Genomic DNA, 27,214 nt, shown 5'->3' with positions numbered 1-27,214 from the left:
TTTGATATTTTCAAGGAGCGCAAAATAAATAGGACTTGCTAGCCACAGATGTCCGCCAGCTCGGTACGCGCTCGGACACCTTCGTTATTTGTCGGACCTCTTCACTCTGTTATATGGTGTTAAGTATACCATATGACTGTAACACCATGTATTATTTTCATATAGGTTATTGTATTAGGTTAATATTTTTATACGAATTCAAACGAATCTGACGGTGGAAATTCAGGCAGCGAACATATTATAGATTTTTTCTATAGAGTACATTAATGAAAACAATTAATAACATCCTGTACATCTTTCTGTACAGATGAGAGTAGAATAACAAATGACTTGAGTAGATACTGAGGCCTGAAAGAGGTTATGTAACATAGAGAAAATAATACTGTCACATGAAGAATTAATTATTCATATAAATATGTATAATTGATTCTTCATAACTACAATATAACTATAATTTTTATTTTCATGTCGTAAGCACGAGTGAGCATTTGTTTTTATTCTAATCAGTTTGAGATGAATTTTGTTATTGATATTGGACGAACTGTCTGAGTGATTCGTTCAATTGATGATCAATTATTAAGATCTTAATATAATAAATACTGATTAAGTTGACACTGGTAATTTGCTTGTTAAGTCTATGTTGTTCAGTAAAATTCCCACAGCAACACTTTGCAATACAATATGCCCCTATGTAACACTTGATTTAAAAATGATCGATAACTGTGGAAACTTAGAACTTCTATTGTCTTATCCAGAACTATATTAAATGTTAAACAAATATTGGTTAAACCTCTTCTGTATTATTTCAAGTTTAAAACTTTTTCGGTGTTATTACAAAAAAATAATTTAAACATGGCTAAGACACGTATTTTGTTAAACAGTATCTAATTATTTAAGCGATGTCTAAAGACTGACGCTAAACAACAGAAAGACACGGATTTGTAAGAGAACTTTTTTAAAACAAGTGTTGAAACACTTGTTTAACTTTTTGTAATTACATCGTTTTTATTTATGGAATAGGAGGACAAACGAGCGAACGGGTCACCTGGTGTTAAGCGATCACCGCCGCCCACAATCTCTTGCAACACCAGAGGAATCACAGGAGCGTTGCCGCCCTTTAAGGAAGGAGTATGCGCTTTTTTGAAGGTACCCATGTCGTATCGTCGCGGAAACACCGCACAAGGAAACTCATTCCACAGCGTTGTAGTACGAGAAAGAAAGCTCCTTGAAAACCGCACTGTGGAGGACCGCCACACATCCAGATGGTGGGGATGATATCCTAACTTGTGGCGTGTCGTGCGAAGGTGGAATTCGGCGGCAGGAATCAGGTTAAACAGCTCTTCGGAACACTCCCCGTGATAAATGCGGTAGAAGACACACAGTGAAGCGACATCTCTACGCAAGGCCAAGTGATCTTACAATCTTATTAAGTTTCTCTTTATCTTACTTTTGTCACTACAGAATTACATGACAGGGAGAAGTAATTTTAAACTTGGGAGTAACTTTACATTTGCGTTTATTAATAACACAGCGAGAGTTAATTTATTGTTTTTGCATTTGCAGTCACTATGTCTATTTATTATGTGTATACATAAGAAGTTCCATCTATGTATTGGGATAATTCGGAGCCATAAGGATGAAGAGTCTTGATATTTGATAGTAATATCCCTTCTTCGAGTAGGGGTCAGCTAAGATCTATTTTATTTTGCGAAATTTCACCCGCAAGGGAACCCCCTCAGGGTTCGTTAATTATAAATTTTAAAATGAGATCGTAACTATGTAAGAACTGTACGTTGAATATTTATTACATCCATTGTTGTGTGTATTCTTCAATCAATACCGAAGCCAAAAAGTACTTCTTTGTATGTCCGAGCTAAAAACTACGGAAGAGGTTAAAATCAGATTTAGCATGAATAATAACAAAAGGTCAGGACAATATATTATACTCTATATTATTATCACGGTAGATGCAATCATAGTACTTTCCTTAAATGATTTACTTATACATATTTACTTACACGTATAGATAGTCTCTTGGTGTTACACAACCGATATAAAAGGCCAGGTTTAATATTTTAGTGTGCGTGACACGCTACGTCTTACACTCGGGATTTGTATGACACTTTGTGTTAGTTATGTCTTATGTCTCAAGGTGACGAGCGCAGTTGTAGTGCCGCTCAGAAATTTTGGGGTTTTTCCAAGAATTCGGAGCGGCGCTGCATTGTAATGGGCAAGTTGTAGGTGTCAATTACCATCAGCTGAACGTCCTTTTTTTATGGAATAGGAGGACAAACGAGCGTACGGGTCACCTGGTGTTAAGTTTTCACGGCCGCCTACATTCTCCTGCAACGCCAGAGGATTTACAGGAGCGTTGTCGGAGAATCACAGGAGCGTTGCCGGTCCTGCTCGTCTCGTCCCTTATGTTCATAAAAAAAGTGGGCTTGAATTGCTTAAAATAGAGTTTAATTCTAAACTTAACTTTTTTCTACGTTTTCACAGCTGTCATAGTCTATCTACACGTATAAATGATCTAAGGTATTATCTCTGCTTGCAGCGTCTACGCAGACCATGCCGCGGGAAACAGCTAGTTAGTAATGTAAACAAGGGTCGCCGGCCCGCTTGTCCTGTTGCGATGTACCGCTCACACCATGAATTATTCAAACACAATCACAGTTTGACGTCACTTGTCTCCATATCCCGGCTACGTCGCCGAACTCATCACAACATCTTCATCACTGTCATACTCCAGGATAAAACTATAATGACGACGTCCGCGTCTACACTTTATAACCTTTTACTAAATAATAAACGTATTCAAATATTCTTACACAATATAGGACTTTAAATCACAAATTTCCGGTTCCTATAAAAAAGAAACGACGTATTTGAAAACAGTTTCTATAAACACCAACCGTAATGACGTTTTACTGATAGATCATTACCGACGGATGAGAGGGAGAACGATAATTGTTCGTTAGATATTTGTATGTAAAGAACGATTTTGGCGTTTCTATAATATTTTTTACATCTCTCATATTCCGTAAGTAGGTCCTTATTACCCCCAAATGGGGCTTGTAGGTGACCAATTAGCGCTCTAGGGTAATAATGTAGCTAGAAAAGCCCTAGGGCGGTAAGTTATTAAAAAAAAACTCTTCACTCTTACAAAAAGTTCGCGTACATCTAACCATCATACCGGCAATAGACATCATTCATTCAGCCCACTGACAAAAGAGGTCGCTTCGCTATTCAGCCTTGTCTTCGTATGAGTATGATAGTCATCAATTTTAAATATCGAGCGGCGAAGCTCAATTTCGTTCCTGAAAAAAATAATTAAAAAAAAATATGAAAATAGACGGGAATAGAAAACTTTTACTTTAAATATTGTTTGTTTTTGGGATTTTTTATGTTGCACTCCCAATTCAATGAAAATGGAAGCTGGAGCAGCAAATAACAATATTTTATTATTGTAATGCCAGTTTTTATCTACTTACTTCACAATCGAGATGTAAAGCAGAGTAGTTAGCTCAGGTGTAAGCATTAATTGCACCTTCGAACTATAGGCGCATTCGTGCGCCTGAATATCTCGGGCTGCAATTGATGCGTTACAGCCCTTGGCTACTAATCTACTATTAACGTCAGAATACTGTCAAAGTTACCAGCCGTCTTGTCATTCAATAACCGTTCAAAAGTCACACCATCTTTTTTTGCATCGTTAACGTATTTTTTGAGCACTTTTTTATAGCACACTTAGATTTGATGATTGACACACGACTAAGGAGAAACGTGTGCTTCCTCTGTCTTTAAGCACACTTCTGCCGTTCCGCTTTCAGACTACGAATGATTTGTCCATATGTATAGAACGTCATTGTATTCGGGAGATAAATTGCAATTTGAAATATATTTCTTACAATATTTCTATGGGTGTAATACTAATTATAATAATATGAAATTTCAAATTCAGCTGGCATTTCTTGTTTTTGAAATTCAATTACATCGTGTGGTATCATTAAGAAAGGCATTAATATTATTGTACCCTTTACTAACGTTTTTTAACAAATATCTGGAATCTCATAACACTACTCCATTTTATGTTAAATACGAATACTGAATAAGGTTATTTACAAATATTTTCATCTAAAATTGTTACCTTAGATGAGAGTTATTGTTAATAATATCTTTACTTAAATAGGTATTCCTATTCCTTTGTTATCAAAGGCAATCTCATTGCCTTACTTCTTTTTAAGACGCCTACTGCCTTCCGCCTAGTATGATATTTAAAACGCTTTTAACTTTGAACATGATTCATATATCATGAATCGTATTTACAAATCTATATATTATTTATATATATATAAGAGATTTCCACGTATATAGTCACTAAACACGATATCTCTGGAACCATAAGGCGTAGAGACTTGAAATTTGGTAGAAATATTCCTTTCGCCGAGTAGAGATCAGCTAAGTACGGATTTAAAGAAATTCCATCCGCAAGAGTTTATTTTATAACAACGACGTCTGTCGGGTCCGCTAGTTATGTATATTACAGGAATTGTAAAATACTCTATATAATTTATAAAAGTGGCCGTGGAGTTTCTTATATGTTCTTCTCACGAGTTCTATATTTTCTGAACATATGGTAGATTCAGTAATTTAAAATATATTTTATAGTGACGAGTCAAAAGCGTTTGTAAACATTATTCTGCCATGGCCAGTAATTTTCACACTGCCCTTTCTTGACCCACTTTATAGTTTTAAACCCAAGCTGGTTCAATTAGATAAATAATTATCATCCATTAGGTATAATAAATTATAAATTGGTATCGCTTTAGTTACTCTATTTTAATGCGAAGTATGGAGCTCCTGCTTATATTTTACTAAAACACCCAAGTTCGCAGAAAAATTACGAAAGTTTTATCCTTTTTTTCATTTTTTTTAAACCAGGCGGGTTATTTTGCTGACTCAGCACCGTGTCGCGACCCTGTAAATGAGAAACGCTGGTCTAAGCATAATTGAATTAAGTATTTGACGCTTTTATTAGCTTTGTGTGTACGTGTCAGCGTATCTATAGAACGGAATCTTTGATCGTGAGTCTCACCCAATTAAAAAGCTTCTGACTGAATTGAAACTTCGCACACTTGTCAAGGACCAATGAGAATCAATAATTTAAATAGTCTGCACTCTTATTAAGTTGGTATTTATATTTGATTGTGTGTAACGGACATCTTTGCACATAATTTTCGAACCCTTCAAAACATCGAGCGACGCGTTAACATGGAATTTCGCATTTTTCGCCGTGTTCATAGCTGTCACAGTCAATCTAGACGTATTTATTGTTGTACGACAGCTGAAAGTTTTTTAAAGCATGCTGTTAATTATTTATAATTTAATTCGACTTCAGGAATATTTTGATAATAGATAATAGTGTATGTATTTGTCAACAGATCGGCGTATGACACCGTTAAACAGTTGAGAGTTGCCATCAAGAAAATATCACCGTTCGAGCACCAGACATACTGTCAGAGAACATTGCGGGAAATTAAGATTCTCACCAGGTTTAAACATGAAAACGTAAGTTTTTTGAAGTTATATTTCTTTAGGCGCGTTATGAAATAATGGTGAGATGAAATTTTAAGATGCGTGCGCATCACTGTCACACAAAGGTAACAGGGTGAAGTTGGTTCCTAAAATTTTCTGACGTTTTCGACATTCGTTTTTTTTTTCGGATTATTCGTCCATTTTTAGGATAGGCAAAGCTTTGGAGCCCATACAGCCGTATTCGTTATTAAATAATTAATTGTCAATGCCATCGATGCAAGATTTTTACAATATTGTTATTTTTACAAACGTAGAATAGCACGAGAAATAAATAATATTAAGGATTTTTGCTTTGTTACGCCAAAGAAGTATAACTTCTTGCGTGCATACATAAGTACACACACACTTTTTATTAAATAATTACACTTCACTTAGTATAATGTCACACTTTTGTTACGAATAAAAATACATTTACATTTACTTATTTTTAAAGACGTCTTTATTAAACTTAGATATATTTATTAATTGAACCTCAGCAATATACAGGATGGCCGAGAAGTTGACGTCCAAAGCCAAAGCTAAAATTTTAAAGCCTAATGGTGATGAGTCATCACCCGTATGTTTTACGTAGTTTAGGAGATAATATTTTTTTCCCCTTTTATCCGCTTTTTTCACCTAATTGTGGTTTAGGACTTTGTTCTTATTTTTTTGAACACTTTTAGTTCATTTTATTGTTGATAATAATTATTAACTACAGTTGCAATAACCACATAAGGAACTATGAATAGTTTAGACAATGCGGAACTAGTTTAGAATTGAGTCGTAAGTTCAAGATAACTGCTCCAGCTAAATTCATGAAAATGTTCAGGTATCAAATAAATAAAATAAAATGGCTATGGCTTCTAACTATTTTTAAAAACTTCCCAGAACATTGGCCAATAAAATGAGCCAAATTAAAATTTTAGCTTTGGACGTCAACTTTTCGGCCACCCAGTATAGAAAAGGATTCCATTCAAAATGATTCCTTTGACTTTAATGTAGGCCCTTAATGTCTGATGTAGCCGGACATTACGTCAAAATACGAAATTCCACCCGTTTCATGTGACATATTTATGACGTGTGGTATTTCAACACCGCGTTTTACGAGAAACTTTTTGCTTCTCACTTTGTGGAATCAATGACCGGTTGCAGTTTTCCGAACCGATATGACTTAGGGACCTTAGTAAAGATAGAGCATACTCCCAACTTAAAGGCCCGGCAACGCATCTCTTGAGCCCTGGTGTTGCGGTGTCCATGGGCGGTTGCCTCAAGCGAGCCTGCCCGTTTCCACCCTCCTAAAAAAATTGGTAGATGTAAAGACTGCCGATAGAAGTGAAAACTTAGAAAATTACGTATTAAAATTTGAAATTTCATAATGTTCAAAAACCATTGAATTATTAATTTCAATTTATTTTTAAAACTTATTATCAATAATATATTAAACAAAAAGACTATTTCAACAATGCACAGTATATACACATTATACTTTATACATTAAGTTAGTTACAGATAAGTTATACATTAATGTTGCACAATACATCAGCTGTATAGCTACAGATATACTGCTGTAAGAATTTCGGTGACGCGAACTCATAATTATTTATTTATCGCGTGCGCCAATCACGTGCATGTTGGTGACGTGAACCCATAAGATTTTCTTCCCTACCAAAAAGTGCCCAACGTGGCTAAAGAAGTTTTCACTTCAAAAACTTCATGACGAAGTCCACTCCCTATGGTAAATAAATATATTTCTATTCTATTTGAACAGCAGATGAGTATGGAAGAAATACTATAAAAACGCCTTGTTTCAGATTATTGACATTCGAGATATTTTGAGAGCGGAAACGATAGAACAGATGAAGGACGTGTACATCGTGCAGTGTCTGATGGAGACGGACTTGTACAAGTTGTTGAAGACACAGGTTAGTAACTCATCATTATAACATTTCATCTACAAAGCCGGGTCACCTGGTGTTAAGTGATCACCGCCGCCCACATTCTCTTGCAACACCAGAGAAATCACAAGAGCGTTGCCGCATTAAGGAAGGTTTACGCGCTTGTTTTTGAAGGTACCCATATCGTATCGTCCCGAAACACCGCACAAGGAAGCTCATTCGACAGCTTTGTAGTACGTGGAAGAAAGTTCCTTGAAAAGCGCACAGTGAAGGACCGCCACACATAGTGGGGAGGATATCCTAATTTGTGGCGTGTAGTGCGAAGATGGAATTCGGCGGCAGGAATCAGGTGAAACAGCTCTTCGGAACACTCCCCGTGATAAAGGCGGTAGAAGACACACAATGAAGCGACGTCTCTACGCAACGCGAAGTGATCCAGCCGTTCACAGAGCACTCACTGGGTCCCCGAAACTAAGCCTAAGTTTCTATGGTAAATCTTTAAAACACGACGTGATCAGATATGCAATACATTAATCTGTTGCAGTGCAGCTCAAGATTCTAAAAATCCGAAAAACTGTAAGCAGTACCGTGATATATTAGCTGATCTAACCAATGACTTTCTATACATATAGACTATGCACCTTATACAAAATCAAAGCCGAAAAATGGCACATGCCACAAATGACACCATAATAACCTTCGACTGCTATGTTTATACATTTCTGCGTTTACTCCAGTTTTTTAAAATGTTATTGGTCCATAGGCAGCAATGTAAACACTTTATCGGTTTCAGCTGCGTATTTTGAATTGAGAACCCGATTTGGACAGTGACACCAATGGAGTAGCAGTTAGGTATTTTTTTAAATCCAGACGAAATAGAGGGTTGCTATAAGTTCTACGTTCGTCAGTCTGTCCCTATTTTCTGATCAAGATTTGTTAAATCGGAGGTTTTTTATGTTTTTAATCAAAAATCTCTTTCACATTCTAAAGGTGAAAGTTTGTGTGTTTATTTATTGGCTTGTGTTTATTCTTCTTTACATTATAAAGGTATTGGATTTAATAAGTTAAGGTAACCTTTAATGAGAGAAACTAATACTCAAATATAATATTTTTATTCGCATAAAATAATTAGTAAAACTAGTTATTTAAATGTTAGGTTCCTTGAATTTAATAAAATTTCTCTTTTAGACTTAAATATCTTTTACAGGGTATCTTTTTGGTATATGTAGTGTAAGCGGACATCAATATATATTTGTATGACAGGTTTTGTCAAATTCTAAGTGTGGTTAAATTAAAAAATCTTAAATACTTTAATGGTGAAATATAAATATGCTTATTTGATTTGTAAATTTCTTCACATCTCTCTCTTGCAACCAACTGGCGCCAATTCTCTTTCATTTTCTCGTGTACGAAAAAGCTGAAAAATATTAGCTTTAACATATTTGCGATGTAAATAAGTATCGATTATCACTAGGTTACGATACTTCCGTGATAACGTGTATGATTTTTTTACGTTCTTGTAAGGCGTTCACATTACACAAAATACATATTTTTAGTGAATTTGAACTATACTACCTTATAATTTGTCTAAATTTGTAATATAAATAATAATTTCTACTAAATTTTGCAATGCAGCAATGAACATAAAAGCATTGCAATATTATTACAGACTATTTGAAATTCTGCCACAGATCACCCTTACGGTAAGTCGTTAAGGAGTTCCATTGATCATCATATTTTACTACGACAATTACTTGACCATAACAACGTTACGGTAGGTGACTCAAATATCCGGATGGCAAAAAAAATATTCGGCCTAGTATCGTTAATCCTAAGAATTGAAGAGTTCCGTTAATTTGTCATGGATCCCATTAGCAGAACCTAACCAAACTATCATCGAACTACCTTTGAAGTATATCCTTTCCAATAAAAAACAGAATTATCGAAATCGGTTGGCGCGATGTTGAGTTATTCGTAAATTGGTTGCGCACATACTTATAGCAAATTTAAGACTTTTATGGTTTTCTCATTGTTGGATCAAGCACCAGCTTTCAAATAAAAAAAGAATTATCAAAATCGGTTCACCTAGTGCAAAGTTCTGAGGTAAAAAACATAAAAATAACATACAACGAATTGAGAACCTCCTCCTTTTTTGAAGTTGGTTAAAAAGAGCGACTCTATTGCTTTCATACCTGATTGTGTCCTTTCATCTGTCCCATTCTGACAAGCGTGTCTTGTCTGGGGACTTGTCAATAATAGTAACATTATAATGAAAGAATATACGTTATTATTAAATTACTTACGCTTTTTGCATATCAATCTTATATAAATAAAATAACCTTACCCATGATAAGTCACACCATCTTTTTTTGTTTCGTTATTGTATTATTTAAGCACTTTTTATAGCACACTGAGGCTTGTTGATTGACACACGACTAAGGAGAAAAGTGTGCTTAGATTGTCTTTAAGCACACTTTTGCCGTTCCGTTGTCAGACTACGATTGATATGTCCATATGTATAGAACGTCATTGGATCTAACAGCTAATATATAACAGCCATAATAATGTCACAAAGGTTACGCAAATATGATCAGGTGCCCATTCTACTTCGCCGAAACATTCAATATTCTTTCTCTTCCGAACTGTATTCTTTTCGACCCAAAAACCTCCCAGTGTTAAAATAAAATAAAAATAAAAATCAACCAACGGTTGCGGCTTTCAGACTGTAGTACGTGGTGTAGCTTATGAGACAGCTCAGAAAGAAGCTCACTGCATGCATACAAACTTAATAAAAATCTATTTCTTGAAACAAGTCGTTCTGTGTAAATGAACAATAACTATAATATAAATGTATATTTCATCTTATTATTTTTGTACTTATTAAATCCGATAATTTCTTCATCTATTGTGCGTATATCTATGAGTATTTACATTTTGTTGCAGAAATTAAGCAACGACCACATCTGCTACTTCCTGTACCAAATACTGCGAGGGCTCAAGTACATCCACTCTGCGAACGTGCTTCACAGAGATCTGAAGCCGTCTAACTTACTGCTTAACACCACCTGTGATTTGAAGGTAATATTCATGTATGAGGTGTATCAGGGTAACTTGGGATGCAGGATAAGTCCGGATAATTCAAATAACTTCTAAACATAGGGCGAAACGCCTTCTTGTTCTACCCTTCACTTCAGTCCACAGTCTAGGGCTATCGATTCGTTGCGCTTGTAGATTGTAGTGTGACACAGTATATAAAAATCATTACTTTAAATTATCCGAACTTACCCTGATGCACTATAATATCTATAATCAGAGGGTATACTGAAGTTACAATTGTTAGTAGGTCCCATACATTTCCTTGCAGGAACGCTACTGGCCATTTAGTAAAGTGTACGCGTTTTTATTGAAAGTATAATTGATTGTTGTTCGTTGTACGTACGTGATGGTGGAGATGATTCAAACAGCTCTTTGGAACATTTCCCGTGAAAAATGTGATAGTCAAGTGACGTCTCTACGCAACGCCATGTAATGTGCCGTTCACAGAGCACTAGAGTGCGGACAATTCGAGCGGCTTTGTGTTGCATGCTGTCCCAGATAATCCAGGGGTGCACTCCAGCTGTGGAGTGCTAGAATGTGAGCCGTTGCTTGCCAGCCTTGAATTATTGCCTCGCTCTAAATATGACCGCAGAATTGGCGGTCGATCTTGATTTCGAGACCCAATATTCTGATAAGTCAAAGCATTTAGGGGAGTGTTGTCGAAAAGCGGTGGTATGACAATTCTTACGGCCGTTCCCAATATCGTATCTACAGATAGAGATAAATTACTACATTCTACTGTCAGTAATTAGCAGTCAATAATCTGAAGCTGTTTCAATATACCCGATAAGTCATTCTTATCGCCTTATATTGGGACGCGTGAATTGAAATTTCAATACAAACTTCTATCGCTAGTAAGGTATACGTCGTCTCATTGACAGACAGCGTGTACGGATAAGGTGAGTTACCGTCGATAAGTTTATTGGGACAAAAAAGTCAGCGATAGTTACGATTTTTATCTCAAGTAAGAGGTAGACTGAATATTGGGAACGGCCATTAGTGGTTAACGGGCAAAGGAAAGATTATTCTGGGAGTAGATTAAACAAGACTTGTTTATCACCATTTCGCGACCTTCTCAAGAGTGTACGGAATTGTAGTACACGGGGAATTTTGGGGGGATTCTCATCACTTGGAATACGTACGCGTTTTACCGAGTTTTCACGCTCATAGTCAAGCAGGTGATTTATCAATGTAAATCTAAGGAGATTTCACGCCCATTGTTTATCAGGTTATTCTTTGTATATCTAAGTAATTATAAAATGTCGCTATTGCGAAAGAATTTAAAATAACTAAATCAAAAATGAAGTAAAAAAAATATATTATGTATTAATGCATGATTGGCTATCTCTGAAGAGCTTTGGGTATATATTTTAAGCTTTCAATAAGATAATCTACGAATGAAAACGATACATAGAAACGATAATAGAATTGATAAATTTGACATTCGAAATACATTGAATAGAAATTTCAACAATAGTATTGTAATTGAATAGTGTCGCCTGTATTAGATTAGTACTATCAGTTAATTAAGTTACTAAGCAAACGGTTGGAATTCTATTTACCAAAGGGAATAACCCCTGGGCACAGAGATTGTTAATTGTGTTCATAAATTCCCACAGCACCTTATCAATTAATCTTATGCCCGTTCATATTTCAATGTTTGCATTCCAAGTTTACATATTGGTTTAAAATAATAATCTTACAAATGACCAGATGACTCCAACGTTTGTACGTGCACTAACAAAACAAAAATAGTATGAATATTTTTTTATTAACGTCAAAATCTTAAAAACCTGTGAACTCAATGCTATAAAAATATTTTACCATCAATACGAAAAGTTGACTATCAAAATTGAATTGAAATCTTTTATTAAACGCAGACTTATGTCGAAGGCTTATTACACTATTGGAGATTACGTAAACGATATTACAATGTGGAATTGAATTGTATTATAATTGCTTTTTTATGGATTTTATGGTTCAGCCTTGTATTGTTTTACTTTTGATTTTATGTCAATTAAATATTTTGACTGGGCTATTCTCAAGTCCTACCTCCGTCAAGCTAGTCCCTGCAGTTTTTTGAAGTCATCCTTCAATTTCATCTGTGATCTGCCTCTAAATCTTTTTTCTCCTCAAAGCCTCCATTCCAGGACCGTTTTGCCCAACGAGGCACGTTTCCACACTACATGTCCTGAGCACTGCCACATCAGACTTACAACTCGTTTTATGACATCGGTTACCTTACTTTGCTCTCAACGTCTGGTGTTTGTCTTGTGGACTCTCAGCATAATCTCTATTATGGCATAAAAAAAGATAAAAGGCATCTATTTTCTTAAAATTTATTCGAACAAATGGCACTCTGAGAGAGAAAAAGAAACACTCCCATCATTCTTTTTTAGCGCTCTTTTTAATAAAATGTACAATATTGTACTGTCATTGCTTTTGCTATAAAATAATTATAATCTAGTCCGAGGCTGTCCGATCACTTAGATATTCAGCTGTGGAGTAGTAGGATTTACGACAGAGCCATTTTTTAATAAAACATTTAAATTTATTTCTAGATGCTGCCTGAACAGTGGCTGGGCTTCATTATAAAAGTGTATACATTTACCCTTAAAGCTATTATGTATCTTATGTCATTCTCCTCTGGGAAATTTTTATATTGTCATTTCATATTGTCATACTCTTCTTTGTTAGGACCTTTTTGTTTAATAAAATGTAATGTAATCATAGTCATGATAAATAATAAAACAAGTCTGCTGTTTCCTCGCAAGTATAATATTGAGAAAGACTTATGAAAAGCAGGTGCCTATTAAGTTCAGGACATTCACGGCTTTTTTATTGAGCTAGCCTATGGCTCGCGCGCATAATACAACCTCGAAACAAGCTTCATAATGTATTATTTGCAGTATGCATAGAGCATGTCCAAGCCTATCGTATTCGTCGTATCGCCAAGCGTATCGATTGAATATTGAATTCTATGGTCTAATCTCGTCTTATTTTCCAATTTCTTGCGTACAGATAATTATATTATGATAAAGTATAATCTCAAAAGTAACGCAAATTACAATATTACGCGCCAATTCTCAGATATAGTTACTTCTTGGAAATTCAATTATGAAATAGTAATGGTTATAAATTCAAAGGTATTATAATAATGTAGTGTTTCAATAATATTTATTTACAATATTATGCTTCAGAAACAATTAGACAAAGAAAGAAATACAGTACATACGTAAAAGCTGTATCTTCTGCAAAATTTCATTATAAAATAAATTAGTAAAGATTCCAAGATATTTTGCAATTATCTTAAATAGATATTTTCCTTTTTAAATATTAGGCTGCGAACGCGAGTGTTCTATTCATAATTTTTCTTTTGATATAAAGCTGCAATTCATAATAGAACTCAAGTTTATTTTATTCATATTTCTGGTCGGACGTTAATTTAGCTAAGTACCAGTAGTACTTATAGACTATTTTATTTTAAAGGGGAACAACCAATGACGTTTTATACATAAAGACTATGCAGCTCATACAAAATCAAAGCCGAAATATAGCACATGCCACAAATGACACCATAATAAGCTTCGACTGCTATGTCTATTTATTTCTGCATTTACTCCAGTTTTTTTTAAATATTATTGAACAATAGGCAGCAATGTAATCACTATTTCAGTTTCATCTACGTATTTTGAATTTAGAACCCGATTTGGACAGTGACATCAGTAGAGTAGAAGTTAGGTATTTTTTTAAATCCAGAAGAAAAAGAGGGTTGCTATAAGTTTTTCGTTCGTCAGTCTGTCCCTATTTTCCGATCAAAATTTGTTCAGTCTTTTTCAGTTTGTTCAGTGAATAACAATAATTGTTACTAGAATTAGATTTATTAAATAGATTGTATAAACGTATATACTTTTTAGTGCATATTATATGTATTTTTTTGGAATAGTGTTTTTGAGGTCGGTTGTATTTTTGTTAATTTTTTTCAGATTTTTTGTGAATTTGAACTACACTAACTAACAATTTGTCTAAATTTGTGTAGATCTACAAAATGTTCAATGCAGCAACAAAAGTAAGCTCATTGCAATACTATTACAGACTGTTTTAAATTCTGCCACAGATCGCACCCTTACTGTAAGTCGTTAAGGAGTTCCATTGGTCATAATATTTTACTACGACAATTACTTGACCATAACGACGTTACGGTAGGTGACTCAAATATCTTAAATTATGTCTTGTGTGTTGTGTCTACCTAACGTCAATACGAAATATAGAAATCTCAGGTAGTTATTCGAAATTGGTTGAATTACAGCCTACTGGGATAGCAGCGATATGCCTGAATTTTAAAAATACTTAAATTTGATTTTTTACATCCTAAAATTATCAAACACATCAAATTATAATTAAAAAAATTCTTATTCAATTAAAAAATAAATATTATTTCCCGGCAAGATCTTTCGGATATTCAAACAAGCCATTTTGCGCCGGGTTTCTGTGACGTCAGAGCCTATCCCAAGAATCTATATCTATATATATAAAAATGAATTGCTGTTCGTTAGTCTCGCTGGACCGATTTGGCTAATTTTGGTATTAAATTAATTGTGGAAGTCCAAAGAAGGTTTAAAAGGTGAATAAATAGGAAAATGCTCAATATTAAATAAAAACAACGATTATGATTTTCCTTTGATGTGTCCCCCGTCGTTCAGATATCAAATTAAAATAATAGTTTAAAATGAATAAACAAAAATGAACAAATTAGAATTTTTATATCTTTCTAACTTTCTCAGAAGGTAAAAAATAAACTTAATTTTAGGTAACTATAGTAGGTAGATTAACTACAGTTGTAAACTATCTATAAGATTATTTTTATGTAGATTGATAAATCTTAACATTTCATTACATATACTTAGTGATAATTCATACAGTGAGCGGGCGCGGGGTATTATCGGGTCAGTACTTGTCTTGTGTAAACAAAGGGGAATGGGACTTTTGGCCTGATGGTTAACAAGTTGAAATATACTTTAAAAAAAAGGTATATTTTCTGATCTAAAATACAAAAAACTAGCTCATTTTGCAATCTACAAACCGAAAAACATTAAAATAAAGAAAATCGATTAAAATGACATAATCGAATGAATATTTAATCGATTAAAATAACATTAAGATCCAGTTGTTTTATATCAATAATGTAAGTAAGGTGCATAGTTTATGTTCGAATTATTATTATGAATAAAATATATTATTTGCTCAGGAAAAAAACAGAACTGAGCAATAATTTTACTATCAATAAATCGATCAATAAATCGATTTACATAAAAAATCAATACTAGTGAAATCCTTGTTCTTCACCGCTAACTTCACTTTGACAATGACAGTCTGACAGATCATTTCGTTTCTTCGTCATTGTCACTTCGTTTCTTGTTGTATTCGTTGAGTTACCGACTTGCTAACTACCTACCCAATTTAATTCCCAGGAAAGTAATTGTCTCTAGCAGTCTGTTTTACAGTTCATGTATGAGCTAATGAGTATATATTATTCTTATATGAGCAAATAAAACTATCTTTTAATTTAGGTATACTATATTATACTATCTAATTAGAAATTGTCTTATATTATAATGCAAAAAAATGTCGTTACAGTAGTAGATAGGTATGCGTAGATAGGTAGGTATCTAAAACAATAAACAAGGTTGGTACCCATCTAATATAAGTATGTGATAAATCCTTAGCAGCTAGGCGTTTAATAAACCTAGAATAGATGAGCTGTCAACATATAGTTTAAGACATAACCTCAATTTTATATATTTGATTACTCAGCTCCTAGATTGACAAATCTTGCCAAATTTTCAATTATGGATTATTTAAATGTTTTCTTTTAAATGGTGCTACTTTCATCTTGTTATCACTTGGGCCCAGGAATGTATGGAAGCGTTTCAATCTCCTATATAATAATGGTGGTGAAATTTATTAAACTTAATTAAACTTTGTGATTTATAAAATAATTTATAGGCATTTCTAGGTAAAAAAAATAGGTTCGCCATAAGTAATCACCAACATATTATAAACTATAATCTTCTCCGAAACACGCTGCATCTAATGGTCCAAGAATTATTCTGATCGGTTCAGTAGTTTTCGCAGTATAACCGAAGGAAAAAACCGGCCATACATTTATTAGTACAATAAAGATTCTTGGAATAGACTCTGACGTCACACGCGCTTCAACCAATAGCATTGCGTTTCGATGTTTTATATTTCGCGCGTATTTATTGCACTTTTGTATATTTAATATTTATTTTTCAGCAAAAATTTAATAAAAAAAAAACTGTTTAAGATAAAATAAATAATAATAAAGATTAGAAAAAATACTATTTCAACTAAATATAAGTTACATGCATATACCCTATTCGGGAGTATATCCTTCCAAACGAAGAATAAGTTATTCAAATCGGTCGATAAACGGCGGAGTTGTGAGATTTTAACTTTTTTTCATTTTTGAAGTTGGTTGAAGGCATTTTTATTGTATTGAAGCACAAGAATTCAGAATACCTCCACTTTCTGAGTAACTTTCGTCTGTATTGTTCCCAAAGGTATATTAATTAAATTATGCATCGCTATAAAACAATGTTTAAATATTAAATAACTCATTACAAAAGAAACGGTTCAGTGCCTTTCGGCGAAATGTAACCTTAGGCTTTAAATGTTGAGACAACACTCACTGTGTTGACTTTAACTGTTTGTTTGTTTTGTTTTGTTTGGCTCCGATCACTTTTCTATTTGTAACAATAAAATTCTTAATGATGCCTCAATTAAGTAAGTTAATGTTGTATCAAATTAATTATCAGGGTGCGGCGCGAATGAAAACTTATCAAAGTGGATGATGGGCAAATATATTTTATAAAGCGCTATTGATAGTACCCGCCTCGCCAGTCTAACGTTTCTTCTAAAATTTAATAAGCCTAGTCAATGGAAAAAATAATCTAAACTTGCGGCCTGTACTTGCGATAACAGCATTACAATTAGAAAAGAAGTTATATTAGCTTTTGCTTACAAGAGAATATATATGATTTTTTAAATTCTTGTTGCATAATTTACAGTGCAAAAATGACTGCTATTTTGGTGCGCTTGGTGAACGCAAGCAATAACAACTTAAATTATCAATTAATATAAAACAAATAAGCTAAGGGCATATTTTATTGAAAATTAAAATTTGTCGCCATGTTTTTTCAGCATCTCTCTGCCCAATGGCGATGCCCTTCAAATATTTGTGTTACCCAGAAACTATTGCGAAATTGATTTCATGCTCAAAATTAATTTATTGATGAATATCAATAAATTATTATTCATACTGGAGTGCTTGTCCCCACGTTGATTGATATATAGAAGTGAGAGTTGGGTACGGCATAAAAAACATGAAAGCAGAATTACCACAGTTGATATGCGAGGCACACTTTTTAGAATGAGTGGTAGTTTTTAAGGTTCTCTAAATGATATCGTATCCTATTTTGAAAAAATATATTTGAATTTTAATTAAATAACATAGATTTTATATAATGTGTTCAGTCATTTTGGGGCACAGCTGGATCGTAAATATTTTGCGATCTCCTTTTCTATGTGAAACAAGTACTGCGCCAGATATTACCGAGCGAAGGCGCGGCCTGTCGCCAGCTCACAAATCACGTAGCCTTTAACCCACTTATTCATAATAGTCTGCTAACTTAAAGCATTGCTAAGTCTCACTCTGTCTTCTTCTATTGACCTAAGTCACAATGCATATTTATTATATCACAATTATTTCCCTTATTAACGATCATATCATGCATATCTTTCGGTATAAAATATTTTCATGTTTCACATGTGCTGGTGCAAGGGCCCATTCGGGAAATACTCAAAAATTTGAACAGCGTCGGTGGTGGTTCATAAGTAAAATCGTTGACTTTCACCACGTTATTCCCGGTTTGATTCTCGCCTTCCACCAGAGTGATCGTACGCATGTGTTTTAGTTTTTGAACTTTTAATTTACCCATATGTTTGATTGTTTCTTTTTTTTTATATGAAAATAAGGGAAAAGACGAGCAGGGCGTTCAGCTGATGGTAATTGATACGCCCTGTCTATTACAATGCAGTGCCGTTCAGGATTCTTGAAAAGCCCCAAAAATTCTGAGCGGCACTACAATTGCGCTCGTCACCTTCAGACATAAGATGTTAAATCTCATTTGCCCAGTAATTTCACTAGCTACGGCGCCCTTCAGACCGAAACACAGTAATGCTTAAATATTACTGCTTCATGGCAGAAATAGGCGCCGTTGTGGTACCCATAATCTAGCCCGCATCCTGTGCAAAGGAGCCTCCCGCTGGTTGTTTCGTTTGCACTTCGTTATTAAAGAAACCTCCTCCTACTATAACTACTAATATACTTTTGAAGAAAAATATTTGATAAACATAATGAGACGCTATATGTAGACAATTGGTGTGCAGATATGTGACTTCGGTCTGGCGAGAGTGGCAGATCCCGACCACGATCACACTGGCTTCCTCACCGAGTACGTCGCCACACGCTGGTACAGAGCGCCGGAGATCATGCTCAACTCTAAGGTTAGTACATAAGACGATAGCCAAAAATAATAATAATAAATTATTTCATTCAGGCTACAAGGCCCATAACATAAAAATACCATATAGTCTAACATACATATTTACATAAGTTAAATCTACGTCACATCTTCGCGGCGATGTGAGGCGCGGTTTAATTTTTGGCGGTCGGCGACGTCCGCGATACTCACAGAACACTACCCTCTTCGGGAACAGCTTCACATACAGGTTCTGTCGGGACTCGAGCAACAAAAGAGTTAAAGTCTTTTGCGTTACGCAAAAATATATGGAAAGTGATACCCACCCAATATTTTATATTGCTTTAACTTGATTTCTAAGGCTTGTATTATGATCAAAAATAAACTGACATAGAAATATTAGTAATTATTTATCTCCGTAAAATTTATTATCCAATGATAAAGAATTAAGAGCCGGAAGCCGCTCTTTTCTACCCTCGTCCCATTAAATGACGCGCTGTGATTGGTCAGCTGTTGTGACGTATTAGCCCCGGAAGAGATACGTAACAAAGGTGATGGGACTAAATTTGTTTGTTCATTCAACGAAAACACAAAAATAACACGTTTACATTGTTACTCAAATCATTTATACAAGCGCTATTTATTTTTCTGTTTGAAGGGCGCCTTATCCAGAGAAATTATTGAGCTTGAAAGTACTTGCAATTTTTTTCATGCCATCTTGTGTTCATTCAAAATCCTGAGGGGTACTGCATTATAATGAGCAGCGGTGCTATTTTCATAATGTCAAAATCGTTGACACTAAGTACCAATCATATCCACGTTTTGCTCTAATTCCTATTTCCTGTGTATATCTTAATATATAAAAATTACGTGACACGTTGTTTGTCCGCGATGGACTCCTAAACTAATAAACGGATTTAAATGGAAAAATAGGAAACTTAACTTGAGAGATAGGATACTTTTTATTTCGATGTGGGACCCGTAATTATTTTTATTTCCAATATTTGTTTTGTACATAGGCTGCACTAAAAGTCTCGGGAATGGAATATTTCCACTGTTCCTATCATATTAAATTCTTTTTAATTGAAAACTCCTTGGTTTTAAAAGTCGAATACCATTTATTTATTTAAAAAAAGATTCTCGGTCTTGTCACAAGGTCTTTTCAAACTTGTTTAGTCGTTGAGAAAATGGAATTGACTCGAGAAAATTCTAGAGCGATGATTTATTGTGACTTTCGAAGTGGTTTAACACAAAAACAGTGTGTTGACCGGATGATTTCTGCATTTGGTGATGGAGTCCCATCCAAAACCACAATTTATCGCTGGTTTGCTGAATTTCAAAGCAGACGTGTCAAGCTCAGTGATGATCCCCGTCAAGGTCGTCCAAAAACTGCAGTCACCAAAGAAAACGTTGATGCTGTGCGTAAACTGATTGAGGAAGATCGACATGTGACATACCGCGACATTCAGGCAACTTTAGACATTGGCATGAGTCAAATTCAAATAATCTTGCATGAACAATTAGGTGTAAAAAAGTTGTTTTTCCGATGAATACCGCATTTACTCTGTGAAGAGTAAAAAGCGGCTCGCGTTACTTGGTGCGTCAGAACTCTCGAAAGATGCCACGCAGGATCCTCAAATGCTGTATACAACATCGTATCGGGTGACGAATCCTGGATATACGCGTACGAACCCGAAACAAAAAACCAGTCACGAGTTTGAGTGTTCGAAAATGAGTTAAAGCCAACAAAAACTGATCGTTCACGGAGTGTTGCAAAAAAAATGGTGGCCAGGTTTGTCTCCAAAACCGGCCATATTGCGACTATTCCTCTTGAGGGACGAATAACGGTTAATGCAGAATGGTATGCTAGCATTTGTTTGCCACAGGTCGTTTCTGAACTCCGTAAAGAGATCTGAAACCGCCGCATCATCCTCCATCACGACAATGCGAGTTCTCACACCGCGCGAGAGCAAAAGAGTTTTTAGAGCAAGAAAACATAGAATTATTAGACCATCCGCCGTACAGCCCCGACCTAAGCCCTAATGTTTTCTATACTTTCCCTAAAATAAAGAATAAATTGCGTGGTCAGAGATTTTCATCACCTGAAGAAGCTGTGGACGCCTACAAAACGGCCATTTTGGAGACCCCAACTTCCGAATGGAATGGTTGCCTCAATGATTTGTTCCATCGTATGGAAAAGTGTGTCAAATTTCGCGGAGAATACTTCGAAAAGGAATAAATACATTTTTAAATAGCAATGTTGTGTCACTTCCTTGATTCCCGAAATTTTCAGTGCCGCCCTCGTATGGACATATTATCTGTGAGAGAATTTATTGACGCACGGTTTATGCATTTAGTTCTGCTGTGAAACAATTTCATTATAACAACAGGGAGCATATTTTACGAAAAAATTCTTAATGTTTTGAAATATTATTAGCAAATTCCTATAAAACAGTATTTTTTTATTATCTACAGAACAACGTTTGTTCTTTTTCTCTCTACATATTTTTTAAATATTAATTTATTCATATTTCGTACTTGACGTAAGAAACGACTACGTTTAAAAGAACCGACTTCAAAAACTCAAAGTATTACAATAACTTAATAAAGATTTATTTTAATACACCTCTTATGCAAACCTAATATATACCTTTAACATTATTAAAATATTGATAGGTTTTAAGTCAGGTGTGTTCAAACCTATAAATAAGACGCACATACAAATAATAGGACATACTTTATAAGTGAAACCGTTTTCACTAAGAGGTTTGATTTATTTAATAGTTGCAGCCCAAAGGCGTACATTAATAATCTACAGCTAACAGTGATATCGATCTTTTATAATGGGCTATAATGTATTCCGTAACATATATCAATGTTGAAATTGTTAATCTAAAACAAAGGACAGTCGAGCCTCAGTTAACACCCCTGCTCGTAGAGTGACCCTCGACAGTATTGCTCTATCTGTGATAAAAGTTATTGGAAAATTTGGTCACGTATTCTCGACACCAAAAATATTGTTTTGGCTTAAAGGATTAGGAAGGAGATTCGAAACTCAATATTGATTCTGGTGCGACTAACCTACATCGGAATTCTAATTCGAAAATTAAATTTTGCCGTATCATTCATCACATTTGAAAGTGCAATAATTAAAAGTATGTTCTTGTTTGTAAGTACGGGATGTTACATATATAGATTGCATAAATGAAAAAAAAAACACTTTTAAATTGGAGACTACTGCATATAATATAATAATATAATTTTATTTCAGGCATTACTCAAAAGTGATTGTTTTGTTTAATTTAAATTCAAAGTGGTTGAAATGTAAATTTTATGGTGCAGCAAGCATTTCTTTACATCAATAATAATATTGGGTTTCGCGCGCCTTTTCACAGAATGTATTCATCATTGGATTCTCACATTAATGTCGACCTGTTTTCGTACTCCTCTACTGCTGTATTTAAGACTAAGTTAAAACAACAAATACTGTCCTTACCTTAAACCTTGTATCTTTATTCATCATTTATCTCTGTCTGTGTCTCGATTTATATAATACTGTGTATTCGCCTAATGCCTCGTTCTGTTGTCATGTCTGTAAAATTATATTCTTTTGTGTTCTTAGTGAAACTATTCTAGGATATATCCAATATTGTAATTTGTATATTTATTTAACTTAATTTTGTACTATAGTGATGTATCTGTTTGTTTCCTTAATAAATAAATAAATCTGTTTTTTAGGATCCAACACACAATGTTACTCGACCTTCGTCAATCAATTATCGTGAAAATTACATTAAAAATTTAAGAAAGCCTTTCAACATTGGTTTTGAATGTTTTTGTCCCTTATTCCCTTTGTACTACTAATTGCATTGATTCCGGGTCCAGTTTATGTAGCTCATGTTTTGACCACACAAAGTGGTTTAGATTTTGTGCACCTTTTTTAGTTGGCGTGCCAGCTATTTCATTGTCTTTGACTCTGTTTTATCCTGGTACCATAGCGTGACCCTATTAGATTTACCTAGAAGGTGGAGTACTAGTACACATTATTTTACGATTTTGGAGCTAATGATGTTGGAATCTAGGTCATATAGGACTGGCTAGAAGTCCGTCAAAACTAGAACTTTCGTATCCTTTGTTGATTTTTTTTAGGTTGTGTTAGGTGCAGCCCGCAATCGAAACAATTGAACCTTGAGAGACGGTTGGAAAGAGTTTTCAGAATGTCCATTGAAATATTCATTTTATTGTAATGTATTCTTGTATTAAGTTCATGTAAATTGTGGCATTAATTGCGGCTCTATGGTTCTCGTTAAATTGCTTGAATACCGGGAACAATTTCGCATTCTTCGTTTAATATAATATAATTAATATTTACCAGCGGCGTTCAAATTACATACACAATGTATTTAGTGCTTTAAAATAAGCAGAACTGTTTGTGTAGAACAATTTAACGCCGCAAAATGTTATATTATTTTCGGCTACGTTTAATTACTGCGCAATAGTTACAGGAATCGCTGTTGTGTCGTAGATGGAAGAAGTGTTTAATTCCTCGCATTTTATTTTCACTGTAATTACGGTTTCAAATAGAAGTTAACATTTTTATAATAGCTATGTTTATGTGTTTTGTTTTTGATACTTTAGATTAGATTAATGTACAGTGTCAAAGTATTAGGACTGGCTCAATAGCTTTATATAATAATATGTTTTTTTTTAATTTCATAAAATCGCAATCTCGCCTATAGTTCGCTCATTAAATATTTTATCTAAAAAATAATAATTATACACATGTTCTTTAACTTTACCCACTACAGTAAAATAGCTATATAAATTTTGTCTCTTTGTCGGTTTTTCTGTGTTGTTGTTTTTTTTGGTTTGTGCGTTTGTCTTAACCTTTGGACTTTGTTTTTTATTAACAATTTTGTCTAGCTCTTTGTAATATTTAGTGTTTGTTTCATTCCATTCGGTGTACAAATAAAAATTTACGATGGGACTTACAGATAGCTTATGTAAGGAGTAACTATGACGATAACCTAATAGTAGTGCTGTGCAAAGAAATAAAATAAAAACCCATAAAATGAATATCAAAAGCAATGATTACCTTTACATAGTCACGTAAACGTACAAATATATAAAGTTAAAAGCACTGTTCTCTAATATAAATGTCGTGAAGAGCAATTTGCTCTTATCGACGTTTGTTAATTTCGCAAGTTCTTGAAGCTAAAATGTACTTGATAAAAGTTTCCAGTCAATCTAGACAACGCTGTTATGCTTTTTGATGTGTGTTGCTGACACAAAACTTTTAAGAGTTGTGACTGGTTTCGAGGAGTTGTGCCAAGATAGTATCTGCGTCAATGTATATAAATTTTTAAGTATTATGATTTTATATGCAATGATAACTCTTAGACGGTCTCAGTAAAGAACCTATTATTACTATACTATTTTCTTTATGATAAAACTTAGATTTTATTATTTTAACTACAATGTGGCTTAAGGATTAAAAGCGCTTTTAACATATTACCTAGAATAAAACAGAGAATGTATTAATTAGCACTTTTCTTATTGTCTCTATTTTCTGAATTCAATAAACTTAGAAATTAGCGTCACTTAGGTATAACGAAAAAAGAAAAGCTATTGTTATTTTTCACATTTTTTACTTTTTTTTAAATCTAACCCAATGCAATCTCATAAGTAAGCCAATATTCCAGCTTATCAGCCAATATCTACTTCGATGGATCCAAAAATATTACTCCTTATTCGAATGGCCCTCGTATAGCTTTGGCATTCATTTTTGAATTATATGAATGAATATCTTTTGAGTTTGAATTTTTAGGTTGCATTTAGTTCGCGATCGACGATCAGCGCTCGTGTCGTTCGATCGTAGTGCGTATCCATCCGTACACGCTGACCATTTTGCGTTTAGTGCTCAGCTGTCAGCAAAAACGGATCGACATACGCCGGACTGACGCGGTGCTCGACCTACGATTCTTGTAAGCGCGGCGTAGCTGTACGCGCGTAGCAATTCATGAGCGTTGAACTGAACTGAGCTACGCTTGACCGACGTCAGAGCTGACCGTCTATCGAACACTAAATGCAGCCTTAATACATTTTTTTTATGGTACAGGGCTATACAAAATCGATTGACATCTGGTCAGTCGGTTGCATCCTGGCAGAGATGCTATCAAACCGGCCCATATTCCCTGGGAAGCATTACCTGGACCAACTCAACCATATTCTTGGAGTACTCGGATCACCGACCCAAGAGGACTTAGATTGCATTATCAACGAAAAGGTAAGTCTTCTTTTATTTGTAGAAAAGTAGAGTGGCAATTATAATTTTAGAACTTACAAGAACTTTCTAGAAGGTTTCAAGAATTACCCAATTTTAATAACTATCCTCTTTTTTATATGAAAATAAGGGACGAGGTGAGCAGGACGTTCAGCTGATGGTATTTGATACACCCTACCCATTACAATGCAGTGCCGCTCAGGATTCTTGAAAAACCCCAAATATATGAGCGGCACTACAACCTCGCTCGTAACCTATTTTTTGGTAAGTCTCATTTAAGTATCAGAGATATTTGATGTTAAGTCTCATTTGCCCAGTAATTTCACTACCTACGGCGGCCTTCAGACCGAAACACAGTAATGCTTACACATCACTGCTTCACGGCAGAAATAGGCCCCGTTGTGGTACCCATAATCTAGTCGGCATCCTGTGTAAAGGAGCCTCCCACTGATGAATTTATTCATTATATATACATAATATTATTAGAATTATTGATCTCAAAGCTGTAAATAAAAACCTGGCAACAGCTACATAGTAATAAAGTATGTTACAATTTATAACTTGAAATTACTATAAATAAGTTTTTTCGCGTTTAATGTTGTCGCTACTTAAATGTTTGCCTGTTATTGAATGGCCATATCAAATTATATTCATGCATGAAATATCTTACCAACAATGTACCGAGTGAATATAATTTCGGAGTATTTATAAATAATTTTCACATAAGTGTCTAAGTTAAACGTTACTCGAGTTAAGAAAGTTCGCGTCGTACTTATCGAATATCCAGTCGAATGGAATTGAAAACATATTGAGCTTCTATGGACGGCCCAAAATAATCAACTAAATGAATGTTAAAACAAGCGTGTAGGGAATCGTTAGGATTTTATATATTCAAGGCACGATTCCGACCCAAACTGAAAACGCTGTTTTACAATCGACGCCTTATAGCTTATAGCAACGTTAGGAAAACACTCATATTATTGTTGTTGGAAGAACATTTACATTGTATATTAATTCTCAAGTCGAACCGTGTTAAATTTTCACAACTAACTTTTAGTAACGTATTAGATGTTATTGTTGAAAATTGTGTACATATGTTACACTGTACAATTTGCTCTTAGCAAACTATTTTACATTACACCGCCAACCATCCCTCGGTGTCATGGCTCTATGCCGGAAGTACAGTTCAAACATTCAGTTCGGCTTTCGAGGAACTCTCTGTCACATACTACAAACTACTTGGGGGTACCTTAAAAATAAGCACATACAATTGTGCTGTCCTTTTGGCCTAAAAGGCCGGCAGCACTGTGATTGTCCTCTAGTATTTAAGGAGAATGTTATTTCTATGCATCAGGTGACTCTCATTTGTCTTCCTCTTATATTAAAAAAAAATACCTTTCCAAGATGTAACTATTCAACAATTGGCTATTTGGTGCATGAAAATAATTCTCTAGAATGAAAAAAAAATAAAACATTACTATAAAATATTTATTCGATTAAATGTCTAAATTACGGTACTTGAAAAAATCTTATGTTTTATTATAAAACACTGATTTAACCGTTTATTTCGCCATAGTTCATTTTAACATTGTTATGTATTTTCTTGCATAAAATTTCAATATTATCGAAAAAAAAACTTAGCACCGAATTGGATTTAAATTTTACGATATTAATATCAAATTCAGGGTTTTGCTAAATTCTTGTTGAGTTTCTTGGATTACATATTATGTTTTTACCTTTAACGTCAATAACCCTTTCAAATTGCCAAATAACGCATTTACATTTTACGAGTTATAAATTTG

The 27,214-nt window shown here is 34.3% G+C and overlaps 1 protein-coding gene across 1 annotated transcript in view; it reads left to right on the top strand.

Annotated features, from left to right (window-relative positions):
- Positions 1-27,214, top strand: part of LOC126974872 (mitogen-activated protein kinase 1) — an 87,371-nt gene that overhangs the window by 30,022 nt on the left and 30,135 nt on the right. Inside the window, exons 2-6 of the mRNA XM_050822567.1 lie at positions 5,442-5,568; positions 7,386-7,496; positions 10,413-10,547; positions 19,038-19,154; positions 25,248-25,415. Coding sequence (XP_050678524.1) covers positions 5,442-5,568; positions 7,386-7,496; positions 10,413-10,547; positions 19,038-19,154; positions 25,248-25,415 — 658 coding nt within the window. The remainder of the gene's footprint in view (positions 1-5,441; positions 5,569-7,385; positions 7,497-10,412; positions 10,548-19,037; positions 19,155-25,247; positions 25,416-27,214) is intronic.

The sequence above is a fragment of the Leptidea sinapis genome, chromosome 34 (assembly GCF_905404315.1).
Source record: "Leptidea sinapis chromosome 34, ilLepSina1.1, whole genome shotgun sequence".
Lineage (NCBI taxonomy): Eukaryota > Metazoa > Arthropoda > Insecta > Lepidoptera > Pieridae > Leptidea > Leptidea sinapis.
Note: the sequence above shows the minus strand (reverse complement) of the source record. Positions and strands in the feature narration are given on the sequence as shown.